At 36.1% G+C, this 16,104-nt stretch overlaps 1 protein-coding gene across 1 annotated transcript in view; it reads left to right on the top strand.

The window, feature by feature from the left end:
• Positions 1 to 16,104, top strand: part of NCKAP1 (NCK associated protein 1) — a 104,342-nt gene that overhangs the window by 15,596 nt on the left and 72,642 nt on the right. Inside the window, exon 2 of the mRNA XM_058664698.1 lies at positions 4,428 to 4,538. Within this exon, the coding sequence (XP_058520681.1) occupies positions 4,428 to 4,538 (111 nt within the window). The remainder of the gene's footprint in view (positions 1 to 4,427; positions 4,539 to 16,104) is intronic.

The raw sequence follows: 16,104 nt of genomic DNA, 5'->3' as shown, positions 1-16,104 counted from the left end.
CAAAGTTTAGTTACTCCTAACTTGGGTATGGAAGATTTCTCTGCACACCCCTCCTAAACATGCTCACCTAAACTGTTGACATATATCCTGTTAGAATTATAGAGTTAGACCATCCGAAAAACAGCCAGGTTCAGCGAAATCATGCTTCAATGCTATAAACTGCTAAAGACTGAAATTAAAATAGGCATGAGACAGCTGAATAGTAATCTAAGCCATTTTAAGGTGTATAGAATATGGTTGAACATAAACCAAAATTGAAATGTCTATGAAGAAGTCACAGGTTGTGGTTGAGAACCTGCATTTTCCTATTAACATATTGATTAATCAATACCATGTCAATAATGCCATAATGTTGTAAATGGTTGGAAATATTATGTTGGGACTTTTAATTGATTGGGATGATACTCTGCCGGCTCTACCTTCAGACCAGAGGTGGTCTCACCAAGAAACCATTGAACTTACCAGGACAATAAAATGCTGGACTTTATGCTTGGTAAATACCTCCAATGAAAGAATGTCAACTGAATTTGAACTATGGAAATGCAACAAGGTGGAGCAATCCATCGTGGGGGGAGGGTTTTGGGAGGGGCGGGGGGAATCCCAGTGCATAAAAAAATGTGTCACATAATGCAATGTAATTAGTTTTAACAAAAAGGAAATGCAATAAAAATATATGTTAAAAAATTCTGTGGTTCACAATATTCAGCTTCCTTTCTAGTGAATTGTCTTTTTAGTAAATTTTGTGGAGAAAAAGATTTTTTGGTACAGTCATGAAATTTTGGAACTGAGATATAATTTTACCCTGTAAGTTTTTGGCGGGGAGGATTTAGGTAGGTGATGAATGCAGTTAAAAGTTTAAAATTTTGATAATTAAATACTTAAAATTTAAAATTTAAAGTTTTAATATTTACAATTTTAATAAATAAAAATCTAGCATAATTTATAGTTAAAGATTCTTAATTTAGTCCTTATGATAAGCTTTACTGAAATGTATAGACTAAAATTTTAACTAAATATTTCAATATAGATAATTTTCAAAAATTGGATTCTTGGGTGATAATTTTAAGAGTGAAGGATTAATTTTATTTAATACTATAGTTGTAGTAGGATGAAATGCAGTTTTGTGAGTACAATATTAGCCTATATCCTGAAAATGCAAGTTGATTTCTTTGTTGTAAAAATGAAGTTCTTCACATTAGAATGGGAAAGATTTATCTTTGTAGGTTTTATAATCTGGTTAGTGGAGTTTTGTTGTATTGCTTTAGTCTAGAAGTAGAATTTTCTTAACTTGATTTCCACTTATGACTCTGTCAGGATGTATTTTACATAAGTTGATAACTTCTAGTTTGCTCATAATTAATGTTTTCCTTGTACTTTTTCATTTTTGCCATAGTGTGTTCTACACAAATATCTTTTGTTGATTTTGAGATAACACACCAAGTTAAGTTGATCACAGATAATGTAAAATGAGGCCCAGTACTTTTATGTAGCAGTAAGGAACCTTGTATATATTTTATCGATATTTTGAGTACTTATGATATAGAAAAGTTCTTTTAGAAATTCTAAATGTGTACTCAAGTAGTAAAAACAGAAAGCTTTTAAGATAGATTGTAATTATTATCTTCTACTTAATTCTTGAAAAAGAAGCAATGAGATAAAAATCATTGCTCATGGTTGCACGGCTCTAAATGCTGGAGTGAGGATTTGAACATGGAGAGTCTGTCCTAAAACTCAGGCTCTTACCCATTAGGCTAGATTCTTTCCCTGAGTATAAACATTTAGACTTCCAGTGAATAAAGGAAATTGTTATCGAGAGGAGGAATTGTAGTCATGAAAGGAAGTTAAAATTCAATTGCTAGTTCTGTATATTATGATAAAGATGATTACTACTATGATTACTATTTATATTAGACTTTTACTTTGGTAATTATTATTATCAGCATTATTACAGCTGTAATTAACACCAGCTAACGTCTTTAGCATCCTAATGTGCCAGTCATTTTGCTAAATGCTTTACTTGGATTATCCCTCTTCAAATCCTCATTATGAGGTAAGTACTAATTTTCCCCATTTGACAGATGAAGAAACTTAGAATAGGAGATGTTATGTGGTATATTGAAGATCCCATGGCTAGTGAAGATCAAAATCCAGCTAGTTTTACTCCAGAATCTGTATTTTTAGCCTTCTTGGCATCCTTGCCTAACAGTGTAGTATGCTTATACCGTAAGCCTACAGGGCAGTATGGAAAGGGGTGAAGCAAGCCCAAGCAACTGTGTGTGTGTGTATGTATCTCTGTGTGTGTTTGTACACGTTCTCTAGTGGATTAAATTCTTATACAGTAAAATTTGTGATCTTGGGAAATTTAGTCTATAATATTTGCATTATTTATATTTACATTATTTATAGTCACTAATACTGTGGGTAGCCAAATTTTAAAATAATTACAATCTGAAAGCAATAAATATGAAAAAGTAACCATAGTTTAGAATTACTTTAAGATTCTTCACTAACTCAAGCATATCTATAGACTTGATTTTTACTGTGCTATTGCTGTAAGAAAATACTAGCTTGTAGCAGTTTCTTTTTTGGAAAATTCTCAGCTGTGTGATTCTTAATTATTGTATAATATTTTAGGAAGAGGATAAATTAGAATATTATGAGAAATAATATTTTAAATAAGTGATAGTCTATTCTGAGGAAAATCCATATACAAGTTAATATTGTGATTTTGAAGTAGAATTTAACGGTAGCCTGGTGTCAACCTAATTTAACGGTTACAGAGTTCTAAATTGCTTACAGCTAATATTGTTTTATTTAACTAGAGAGAGGAGAGATTTTTTCCTACTGCATTCCTATTTCCATTTGGAAATTACAGGAATGTTTGTATTGATTTTGCACTCTTGCTTGGAAGAAAGATAGGTAATATTTGAAAAATAGTTTTAATGTGAGATGAAGTACAAAAGTCTTCCAATAACGGTTTATTTTTATTCTTGGCTACCGTTTCTTTTTAAGGTATGTAAAATTTCACTGATGGTTTTGCTCCTGTTTTTATAAGTGCATGTAGCCTTTATTTTCCTTAGAATTGATTTCTGTTGGTTTAGAAAGAGCACAAAAGTGCTGATTGACATGGGTGTGCACTTACACAATAGTATTTAAATATCCGTGACTAGTATAAACGATTATACATCATTTGTATTCTAAAACTTGCTAAGTAGAATACCTTTAAATTATAGCAGCATATAGTTCTAACTCGTTTTGTTATTCATAGTCTGCAGCGGATAAGTTTTCTACTAAAAAAGTATGGCATAGTTTGACAATCATTGTTTACACGTAATTTTCTCTCTTTCTGTTACAATGCTTCCCCAGCAAGGACAAGTTTGGAAGGTTTGCAAAGCTTTTCACCTTCCCTCTGCCCGCTTGCCCGCTTTCAGATCAGTTTCATGTTTCATGACTTCTCTTTCTGCAACCCACAACATAGCCATAGTAAATAGTGGAAAAATGCTAAATTGCAGTACTCTATTTTCTTACACATGGAATGCAGATATAACTTTTTCAAAGGACATATTCTTTTAAAAATGGAATTAAAAAGTTAGGAATGTTAGGGTTTTAGTAATTCGCTAAGAAATAACATCTCACTAGCAAGCAGTTAATTGAATATCACATAGTGAACCACTAGTGAACAGTATTGAAGATTGTATTCTGTCTTGCTAACATTTGAGGTAAAAAGTTCTTCCTATAATACCCATATCTATATAGTGCTTTGCAGTTTACTATAGAAAATGCTGTACTGCTGATGTGCCGAAAATGTAAGCATTTCCATTTGTTCTGAGCTTATGAGATATGAAACAGATGTAGATTTATTGTTTAAAATACTGCTGGTTTGATGGAAAACAGTGTTGTAACTGAAATGTTCAGAAGCAACACAAATTAGCAGTATTGAGACAGTTTTAGCAGCTTCCAATTCATTTGAACTAGGGTTCTTGTATTAAAATGCTTAAAGTAAATAAGGAAAAACATTTTGGAAAAAACATTTAAATAAACTATTATAAGACTTAAAAAAGAACATGTCCGGTACTTCACTGAATATTTGATTGTGTGATATTTAATTAGCTTCAGATGAATACAATCCTACCTCAAACCAAAATTTTTTTGTTTTCCTTTTTTTTTAGGTTGAGCTTTTCCCTTCACTGCTGTTCTGCGCTAACTGCTTTGAAACTTTCCATGCATTTTTTTCAGTAGAAGAACATCTCTGTACTGTCTCCCATTGCATATCTCAGCTGTGACAATCCCTGCACTTTGCCTATTCATTTTATCACCTGCTCACCAAAACAATAAATATCTAATTTCTGATTACAGATTTGCTATTCCTTGATTTTAGCAGAAAGATGAATTTCACTTTTTTTGTTGTTGTTGCTGTTTCTTTATAGGCTTGTGGAGATCCCAAGGCCAAACCGTCTTACCTTATTGACAAAAACCTGGAATCTGCTGTGAAATTCATAGTGAGAAAATTCCCTGCTGTAGAAACCCGCAACAACAATGTAAGTCATCTGAAGTTTTCTGTTGCTTGATTTCAGCCAGCTGTAAGCAAAATGGTGGTGTGTAAAGTGCTTATGGAGGCTCTTTTAAAAATCTAAACCTTTCTGTTTTGGTATGCAATGAAATGCAGTAAGAGCTCTTCTAGATGATATTTTTATCTGATATTGGGAAAAACAGACTCAGCTTTATTACTGTTTTATTATAAAAAAATAAGACTAGTTTCTTGCACATCAATTTCCTTTCAAATTGAAGCAAGAGTAAGGTAATATAAATACATGGTCCTAAATATTTATTTGAATACCTGGTATGGTTTTGTTCATAAAGTCATATAGTGGGTTTAATTTTGAAGTTATTAAATGTCTTCATTGACCTTGTATTACTTTTACTAGTTAGCTGTGTTTAGTTTAAAATATATTTGTTTATGTAGCATTTTCATAATTGGAAAAAATTTCTGAAAATTAAATAATAGAAGATGATGGTGTTGGAACTGAAATTCTTTCTTAGTATACTGGAGTAAAGAAATATTCAGAGCATTCCTAGTACGCTTATATGTATTTTGGTAGTTTTGTATAATAATTTTTGTGAATAACTTATTTTAGATAATTGGAATTATTTTTCAGGTTATGGCATTGTCATATGAATTCTGTGGATTTGGAGGCTTTCTGCATATCTTCTCTTTTTACTTTTTCTTTGATATCCCATTCTATAATCTTTTCTATCTCTGGCTTTATGTACAAATCTGGTGAAAGTTTCTCTACTTTTGAGGCATTCTGTTTGAAAGATAAGTCGTCATATTTTTATTTCTTTACATCACATGTTCATTGGAAATTCACGTTTAGCTATTGATAACACCTTTATTTAGAAACAGTTTAATATAGAAGGAAAATGCCAGAATTAACAAAAATAAATCAGACAGTTTTTTAAAATAATTTTCTTTTGAAAAAAAAATTGGGACTCAAATTGACACTCTTATGGGATGCCGGCATCGTAGATTGGGCTTAACTCATTAGGCCATGATGCTGGCCAGTCTGTCTTGTCTTTAATTATGTATATTACTTCTTTTTCTCATGGCTCATAAGATCTTTGTGATGTAAAGTCCTTAGCAGGTCTTTGGAATTCATTTAAAAAAAAGATTTATTTATGTTTATTTGAAAGGCAGATTTTACAGAGAGAAAGAATGATCGTCTTCCACCCACTGATGACTCCCCAAATGGCCTAAATGGCCAGAGTTGAGCTGATCCAAAGCCAGGAGCCAGGTTCTTATGGGTCTGCAAGTGGGTGCAGGGACCCAAGGACTTGGGGGCATCCTCTGCTGCTTTCTCAGACCATAAGCAGGGAGCTAGATTGCAAGTGGAGCAGGCAGGACATAAATTAGTGCCAGCACCAGGGCAGAAGATTAGCTTGCTGTGTCATGGCAGTGGCGCCTTACATTTAGTTTTTATGAAGCGATTGACGAATGTTCATGGAGAATGGGAATTAGGCCGTTTTTCATATACCTAAACCCCCTTGTGTATGTATTTATGTGCAAATTTTCATTCAGCATAATTCTTGAATATAAACTCTTTCCTTAGAAAATTAGCAAGATTAAGAATGTATTTACTAAGAATGTATTTACTAATTATTAACAGTACTTTTTTTAAAAGATCAATGAAGAATCTGCTATTGATGTGCCTGATAGATTGCTTATAATTAATGCTTGAGTTTTTTTTTTTTGATTAGTTTTACTCCTCAAATTTTGAAGCTTAAAATTGATGTTTTAATTATTTTGCTTTATTGGTACTCATGTTCCTTACAAATCACCGAATGATTCAGTGGTTTTTAGTATCTTTTGTTGTGTGAATACGCCACATCTTATTTATTCATCTGTGAGCTGGTATATGTTTAAGGGTTTTTTTTTTTTTTGCATTATTTATTATAAATGATGTTGTAAAGAGCCTCTGTGTAAAAGTTTTCATATGGGTATTTGTTGTGTACATATACACACAAGCACGTATACTAGAAGTGTAATTCCTGTGTTATGTGGTAATTTTATTTTACACATTTTAAATTGTACAGTATTTTATAGTTAGTTGTATAGTACTGTTGTAATGTTTCAACTACTTGTAGAATTTTTGATTGTTTACACAAGCTGAGTTTTGTCTTATGGCCAGTCTGATTCTGTGCAGTGTTTTTAAAATTGTTTTAGTAACTGCTACAATATAATGTAGTAGGTATTTGTGAAGCCATTTATTTTTTAAGATTCATTTATTTTTTATTTATAAAGCAGATTTTACAAAGAAAGAGAAAAGCCTTGGGTTGGCTAGTTTGCTCCTCAAATTGCCACAATGACTGGAGCTGATCTGATCTGATACCAGGAGCCAGGAGCTTCTTCTGTGTTTCTCACGTGGGTGTGAATTCCTAAGGACTTGAGCCTCCTCAGAGGCTTTCCCAGGCCTTAATCAGGTAGCTGGATTGGAAGTGAAGCAGCCAGGACACCAACCGGCACACAGACAGTATGCAAATGCTTAAAGGTAGAGGATTAGCCTTTACCTTCAAGCCAGGGTGCCAGCCCCCAAGTTCGTGAAGTTTGTGATCTTAGTTTTGATCTGGAGTTGCTCAGATTTTGGTTAGAGAGTCTTAGCCAGTTGAATGAGAAAATGAGAAGTGAATACTTTAGTTTTACTTTTTTTTTTTTGTAAGATTATTTGAAACTCAGAGTCTTATGTAGAGAAAGGAAGAGATGGAGAGATTTTTCACCTGTTGGTTCACTCCCCAAATGGACACAGTAGCACACCAGGCTGGGTCAGTCCAAAGACGGGATCCTGGAGCTTCTCTTCTAGGTCTCTCATGTGCATGCATGGGTCCATGTGCTTGGGCCATCCTTTATTGCTTTCCCAGGCATATTATCTGGGAGCTGGATTGGAAGTGAGGCATCTGGGACTCAGACTGGGGCCTGTGGGGATGACAATGTTTTATTATTTTTAAAATGTAGTTGAACAGTTAGTGAAGGTTTAAACAGTTGGAATGAATAGCATCTGGGATTAATAGAAGATTGTAGGTGTCAAGTTACTTATGTGGAAGTACTATTGATACTATGGTCCTAACATGGCTGGCTTCATCTCTCAGAGATCAAGGTTAGCACTGTTTCTATTTTGATTTGTGTTGTACAAGTACTATTTATCCTGTTTCAGCAAAGGTAGTCATAAAAATATAGTTTCTGGTAGAAATTCAACAGGATTATTTTTGAAGTTTCTAGAATAGTACAAAAATGCTAATCTTATTTTGCAGCAAAAAATGTTTGTTTATTCAGTGATTGTCCCAACCCTTTAATTTTAATTCCATCACCCGTGAGCGCATAACTGGTGTACAACAAAGTCAGGCACTGCTGACAGAGCAGCATTGGATGGCTTCAGCAGTGAGAATGTTGGGCTTTGATGAGATATTTTTACTGTGTTGTTCAGGTCCCTTTGTGCTCTGTCAAACCAAGGAATTAGTCCTTATTGCCTCCTGTCATGCTGTTTAATTAAATGTCCCATAGACTTTGCAAAACAGGCTCATTAAATAAAAATCAAAATGAATAAAAGACTTCCTGTTTTAAGATTTGAAGCCACTTATTGCATGTCTAATGTCTGTGTCTGACTATGTGTTTTAATATTAATTTTCTTATTTAATTTCTGATTAAATAGAGCATTTCAGAGTTGAGAGGTCATCCAGTTTATCTGTAATTTTGATATCATCCATTATTTTCAAAGTATAAGTCCCATTTCTCTTAGATAATTTATGAATCATGAAGGGGAATCTTTTTATTATCCTGAATGAAGAAAATAGGAATGCCTTTTTTTTTTTTTTCATTAATTGATAAACATTATTGGGCCTAGGATACTCTAGGGTTGCAAGGACTTAGGCTGTAAATAGCTGCCTTTGCAAGCCACAGCAGGCAATTGGATGGGAAGTGAAGCAGCTTGGACACGAACCCATGCCCAAATGGGATGCTGGCCTTTGAAGGCTGAGGATTAACCGATTGAAACATTACTTCAGACTCACAAATATTTTTAATTAAGTAGCTTGTAGAGTCCTGTCACAAAAGACAACGTATGGTACTCAAAAATAAAGTTGGTTCCGAAACAAAGCATTAGAATCTGTTTCCAAATACCATTTTTTCCTAGTCACCTGACGTGACACTAAATGACTGTTTGACAAATGAATAAACCTTGATCAACTTTCAAGTTTGTCCATCTTCACTTGAATTCAAGAATTGGCTTCTATTCATGTCAGGACACAAATTTACTGATACCCTTTTGGAGTCATTGAGTAAATGTTGGCTGTTGAAAGTTGTACTTTATTGTGAAGCTACACAGTTACATTTCATTAATGATGTTACTGAATGTAACTCAGGAAAACAGAATTCCAACTTGCACGCATATTCTGAGATTGCATTATATGCTGTATTTAACTAGTGAAGAGCCAGATATTGGGTTGTATTGCTTCACTCTCTCTTTTTTTTTTTTTTAAGATTTATTTATTTTTATTGGAAAGGTGGATATACATAGAGGAAGAGAGACAGGAAGATCTTCTGTCCGATGATTCACTCCCCAAGTGAGCCGCAACGGGCAGTGCTGCGCGGATCCGAAGCCAGGAGCCAGGAAATTCTTTCCGGGTTTCCCACACGGGTGCAGGGTCCCAAGGCTTTGAGCCGTCCTCCACTGCTTTTCCCAGGCCATAAGCAGGGAGCTGGATGGGAAATGGAGCTGCCGGGATTAGAACTGGTGCCCATAGGGGATCGTGGCGCCTTCAGGGCGAGGACTTTAACCACTACGCCATGCCGCCGGGCCCCCATTTTACTCTATTTTTGCAGTTCAAACCTAAGACATATAGTACTGTTAATATCAGAGTGAAATGGATTCTTAAATTTTACTAGCTGCTTAAAATTATTTTACGGTTTGATTTGCTTCTATTGTAACTCTAGAATTACAGTTATATTAATTCTTAAAGTTTTCCAGGCTGATAATGATACCACTTTTTCTTACATTTTTATTTATTTCTGAAGCGCTTTCTTCTTTTAGCTTTCTGTTGTGGCTTCAGTCTGAGCAGTGTATATAAATCTGCACAGCTTTCATCCTGGACATATTTCTACTATTGTCCATAGTTTAATAATTTTATTTGAGCTTTCATACTGAATTACCATGAATTTCCAAATCCCTGAAAAATATGCATATGATTTAGGGAAGTATTAATATCTTTTAGCTTTCTTTATATTCTCAATATTGTTTCGTATGATCCCAGAGCTCATCTACTTTGAAATATTTTCTTTCCTATTTTTTTTATTGTAACTACTGGTGCTTTTAAAACATCACTGTATAAATATTGTGTACTTCATTCTAGTCATGCTAAACTAATACATAAATTAGTAAATAAATTAAAATAGGACATAATCTTCAACTCGAGGATACTGACTGCTTTTTTGGAAATGATCCTGCTAGTTAGTATTATTCTGCGGTTGTACAGAATAATCCCTAAGAATTGCATTTCAGGTATTTTCAGTTATTTTTCCATTTTCTTTACATTTCCTGAAGTTGTAACTTGCCTCCAGTGATGGATTTGTAGCTACTTTTCATAATGGATAATCGGCACATAATTATTGGCCATTGCCTTTGGCTGTAGTAGTAATAATGATATCCTTCATACCAGTAAAGGACATTATTAGTTCCTAATCATCGAAAGGCTATTTGGCTCTTTGTTTTTTTCTATGAGGCTTTTGGTCAGTTCTAGGATTTTTTTATTTTATTTTATTTTATTTTTATTGGAAAGGCAGATATACAGAGAGGAGGAGAGACAGAGAGGAAGATCTTCTGTGTGCAATTCACTCCCCAAGTGGCTGCAATGGCCAGAGCTGCGCCGATCCAAAGCCAGGAGCCTCTTCTAGGTCTCCCACAGGGGTTCAGGGTCTCAAGGCTTTGAGCCGTCCTCAACTGCTTTCCCAGGCCACAAGCATGGAGCTGGATGGGAAGTGGAGCAGGGCCACCAGGTTTAGAACTGGTGCCCATATGGGATCCTGGTGCATACAAGGCAAGGACTATCTGCTAGGCTACTGCGCCGGGCCCAGTTTTGGCTTAATATTTTACTGTTGCTTTATGGCACACCCAATACTAACTTTTGTCAGATTGAAGTTATTTGATCAAGATCAAAAATAAAAAATGGGGGCCCGGCGCCGTGGCCTAGCGGCTAAAGTCCTCGCCTTGAACGTGCCAGGATCCCATATGGGCACCGGTTCTAATCCCGGCAGCTCCACTTCCCATCCAGCTCCCTGCTTGTGGCCTGGGAAAGCAGTCGAGGATGGCCCAAAGCTTTGGGACCCTGCACCCGCGTGGGAGACCTGGAAGAGGTTCCTGGTTCCCGGCATTGGATCGGCACAGCAGCGGCCCGTTGCGGACGGAAGATCTTCCTCTCTGTTTCTCCTCCTCTCTGTATATCCGGCTTTCCAATAAAATGAATAAATCTTTTTTTAAAAAAAATAAAAAATGATAAATAAAGTGTTGTAAAATTTATTTTCCTTTGTTATTCTTTCCTGTATTCATGTTTTTAAATTTGTTCATTAGTAGGTTTTGGCCAGCCATGAAAATACAGAATGGTATATGTGTTAGTATTCATTATCTACTATGGGTGTAGTGTAGAATATGGGTAAATGTGTATTAAATTTGCTTTTTATTTTAAGGGATGTTTATTATGGAAGGATATGTATGTATTATCAAGCTACTTTCCTATGTGGAACAGTCTGCCTTCCATAGTCTTTTGCTAGGTCAACTTTTACTTGTCTTTGTATATTTAGATGTCACTAGTCAGAGAAGCTTTTCCTGCCTCTTTGAATTTAAGTGCTGCATGGTTCTGTTTCATTGGTGTTGCCTATTGATTGATCATTCATTTATTTAAAATATTTTTTTAGTATCTTCTGTGAACCAAGTACTTTTTGGGGAGAAAGGAATTCAGCAGTGAACAAATCAGTATAGTCTATTCCTGTAGAGCTTAACGTTTAGTTAAACAGAGGTAGATAGTAAATGAATACAAATTTAATCCCCAGTAAAATGATCTAGGAAGGAGAATCAAGGCAAGGTAAATGAGTAAGGGAAGTGGGGAGATGCCAATTTTCCTAGAGTGACCTAAGAAGGCCTTACTTAGGAAGCAGTAGGGCAGAAATTTGAAGTAGGAGGGAGTGAAGTGAGCTGGGAAAAAAGTGTTTTGTTCTTAAGAAGTATCAACTCCTGGGGCCAACATGGTGGTTAACAGCTAGTCATCTGCCTTCAGTGCCAGCATGCCAAATAGGTGTCAATTCAAATCTCTGCTGCTCCACTTCTGATCCGGCTCCCTGCTTATGGTCTGGGAAAGCAGCTGAGATGGGTCAAGTTTTTGGAGCCCTGCATCCATGTGTGAGACCTGGAATAAGCTCCTGGCTTCGCATCAGCCCCTTTCTGGTCCTTGAAATTATTTGGGTAGTGAACCAGTCGAAGGAAGACCTGTTTCTGTTTCCCTTCTCTGTAAAGTCTGCCTTTCAAATAAATCTAAATAAATCTTGAAAAAAGATATGAATTCAAGATACCCACATAGGTATAACTCATGTGTTCAAGAAAAATTAAGAAGAGTGTCATGAGTAGAATAGGTGATTGAAAGGCTCTGTAGTAGGAGATTAGGTCACAGTGGTTTTAAGGGCTAGGCAGATCATAGAGTCCTTTCTAAGCCATAGTGCAGACTTTAGCTAATTATCTGAGTGAGTTGAGACATTGTTGGCAGTCAGTAACAGCTGAATGAACAGGTGTAGTTGTGAACACTATGATTGCTGGGAATAGTCTTTGGAGGACAGAAGGTAAAAATAGGAAGAAAAACCAGGGAAAAAGTAAAATATGTATATAATAAATTTTTGAAGATTTGTTTTTATTGGAGAGGCAGAGTTACAGAGAGAAGGAGAGACAAAGATCTTTCATCCACCAATTCACTCCCCAAGTGGTTGCAACGGGTCTCACACGGGTGCAGGGTCCCAAAGCTTTGGGCTGTCTTCGACTGCTTTTCCAGGCTACAAGCAGGGAGCTGGATTGGGAAGTGTAGCAGCTAGGAGGTGTATGAACCAGCTTCCATTTGGGATCCTGGTGTGTGCAAGTGAGGATTTAGCCAATGAACCATCACACTGGGTCCAAACTGAGGCATATTATAGCCCTCACAGATTTGCTGGTAAATGAAGTGTCGATGTGAGAGACAATAAGGTCTCAATGTTTTTGGCTTGAAAAAAAAAGTCAAATGAAAGGATCAGGTTTTGTATGGTTCTCCTGAGAGTAGAATACAGCAGCTAGAGACCTTTTGGAAATCTGAGTAGAGGGGCTCAGTGTGGTAGGCTGGTGGCTTAAGTCTTTGCCCTGGTTGCGCTGGAATGTATCCCAGCTGCCCCAGTTCCCTTCCAGCTTCCTGCTTCTGGCTGGGAAAGCATGGGAGGGTGGCCCACAGCCTTGGGACTTATACCCACGTGGGAGACTCGGAAGAGGCTCCTGGCTGCTGACTTCAGATCAGTCAGCTTTGGCCATTGCAGCCATTTGTGGAGTGAACCAATGGGTAGAAGATCTTTCTGTTTCTCCTTCTCTCTGTAAATTGCTTTTCCAATAAAAATAAATAAATACTTTATAAGAAAAGAAATCAGAGTAGCAAAAATGAGTGGTGAATTCTATGTATAAGATGAGGGTTCTTATAGGAAATAAGTGAAGGTCAGGTTAGAGAGCATTTGTTGAGGGTTTTATGAGGAGAGAAATCGAGTCGTGTAATAATTGCAGATAAGTGGGAGAATAAAAGTGACACCATGTTGCAACTCAGTTATGACCAGTCCTACATAAGTTTCATCAGGCAGTTGTGATAGAGTTGCAGGAAGTAATTATAATGATGAGCCATTTACAATTAAGATGGATAAGAAGAGCTCTAGAGCATGAATGACTGCGAAAAGGATAGAATGTAAATAAAACCCCACTGAGTTAATAGAACTGGTGCAATCATGGTATTAAAAGTTTTAAGTGGAAATTATTTTCCCATGGATTATACCTTGTTTCCAAATATCTCAAGAATCACAGATGGCTGAAAAGAAAAACAGAGAAATCAGGATTTTTAAAACATAAATGTTGTTCCTGTTTATAGGTGTGCCTTGAAGAACCTGACCATCAGTCTGGTCCTTCTGTCATATATTCATGCACCAGAAATAATCCACAAGTGCCTTCTCAGTTCTAGGTCCTCCTTGGACTTCCTAATCCTTAACACCCTTAGAAGTTCTGACTTTGCTTACTGTGTTCTTTATCATGCTAATTTGTAGTTATGTTGAATTTACCTCTTTTATGTTGTTGCCAATTAGTGAGGGTCTTTGCCTTGAAGGAAATGTGATCATTTATTATAATTTTCACTGTCTTTGAATTTCTCACTTAGATCACCTAGAAGTTGTAGTATAACTGCTTCTACACCTGGATGTTTACTTTTAAAAAATGGTCCAATCTCTTGTATATTTGTATACCTGTACACCTGTCCTTCACTAGACCATGAGTTTATTTAGAGCATGGTCTGTGTTTTCATTACTGTTTTCTTTAGCTCCTCCCATAGTGGCTGACAATGTAATATATTGGGATGTTTGTTGACTAAATGGATAGCATATGATTATAGTGATTCTGCATTTACCTAGAGGCCATTTTTCCTGTTATTTGTCTCTTTGAATCAGTTGTAATGACTTGGAAGGAATCCGTTTATTCCTGAGAGTCTTGCCAAGAAAAATGAAAATATTTCTACCACAAGATATGTTCAGAGGATCATTAATTGCTTGTATAGCCCCAAACTAAAATAGTTCAAATTTCTGTGATAAATGAATAACCAAAATGTGGTATATACATTCAGCACGATACTGTTAAGCAGTTAAAAACAATAAACTGCTGCTGTGTGTTACAACGTGGCTAAATGTCAGAAACACTAGGTTGTAAAAAGTTGCAAATTGTGTGATTCTGTTTTATAGGAAATGTCTAGACAAGGGAAGTTTGGTGAGATCAGTAGTCATCCTAGGGCTGAGCAGGAGTGAAAGGCTAAGTATAAATGGGCATGGAGAACTTGGGAGGATGGAAATGTTCTAAAAGTAGAGTGTTAATTGGATGATGAGAATGTCCTGAAGTGGAATAGGATTGATGGTTTCATAACTGTATAAATTTACTAAAATTATTGAGTCATTCATTTTAAATGGGTGGATTTTATAATATGTTAACTGTACCTCGATGAAACTGTAAAGGTCAATGATTTTGAGCAAGCAGAAATGGTATTCTTTAATAAAATTTATTTGGAGAAAAGCATTTGGTTCTACTGTGACTGTTTGCTGAGATAGTTTTTACAAATATTTTTTATAATACTATACATTGAAGAATATTCTCATTAAGAACAAATGATAATTGACAGAAAACGTTTTCATAAATACTACAGGACTGAATATTTTGCTTTGAGTTGGGACATGTGTATCTTGTTAAGATGCTCATATCCTATATCTGAGTGTCTAAGCTTAATTTCCAGCCCCACTCCTGATTCCACCGTCCTGCTGCTGCACATCCCAAGGGGCAGCAGGTGGTGGCTCAAGAAGCTGGTGCTTCCCGCTAATGAGGGATCCTGGATTGAGCTCCTGGCTTCAGCTTGTCCCAGCCCTGCTGTCAAGGACATTTGGGAAGTGAGCAGCAAATGGGAACTCTGCCTCTCTTTCTGCCTGTATGATAAAGTAGAGAGGCAAGAACTGTTTATGTTAGAGTACTTGCATTTGTCAGTAGCTCCTGGGCCCGCTTGGTATAAATAATTCAGTATAATTATTGATTACAACAATGACATCTAATCAGTAAGAAAAGTATGGTTCATATCTAGATAATCTCAGGCTGTGACAGCAGGGTAATTGCCCATTAGAAAGATGTTTTAAAATTATGAAAATTGAATGTTAGGGACTGTCTTATTTCTGTTTGTAATGAAAAATGGTGCCACTTAATGAGCTAAGTTGTACTTAGTAATATGTGTTACTTGTTACACAAAAATGTTACGTGTGATGAACTGCACTTTAGTGGGGCATACAATTTCCTAGTATTGAGGATAACATTGATTTATTTTTTTTCATGTAATTTTTAAAAGATTTATTTATTTTTATTGGAACGTCAGATATACAGAGAGAAGGAGATACAGAAAGATGTTCCATCAGCTGGTAAACTCCCCAAGTGGTTGCCATGACCAGAGCTAAGTCAATCCGAAGCCAGGAGCTGGGAGCTTATTCTGGGTCTCGAATGTGAGTGCAGGGTCCCAAGGCTGTGAGCCATGCTTGACTGCTTTTCCAGGCCATAAGCAGGGAGCTGGAAGGGAAGTGGAGCAGCCGGGATACGAACTGGCTCCACTGTGGGATCCCGGTGGGTGCAAGGTGAGACTTTAACCATTAGAATACTGTGCTGGGCCCAAATAACATTAATTTCCTAAGTTTGCTTTAATTTGACCATTTTGTAACAAGTACCTCAGAATCACATTTCTAAGATTTTTAGCTGAGAGAAGTTAATGTGTTCAGGTAATACAATA

Source organism: Ochotona princeps, chromosome 5 (assembly GCF_030435755.1).
Source record: "Ochotona princeps isolate mOchPri1 chromosome 5, mOchPri1.hap1, whole genome shotgun sequence".
Classification (NCBI taxonomy): domain Eukaryota; kingdom Metazoa; phylum Chordata; class Mammalia; order Lagomorpha; family Ochotonidae; genus Ochotona; species Ochotona princeps.
Note: the sequence above shows the minus strand (reverse complement) of the source record. Positions and strands in the feature narration are given on the sequence as shown.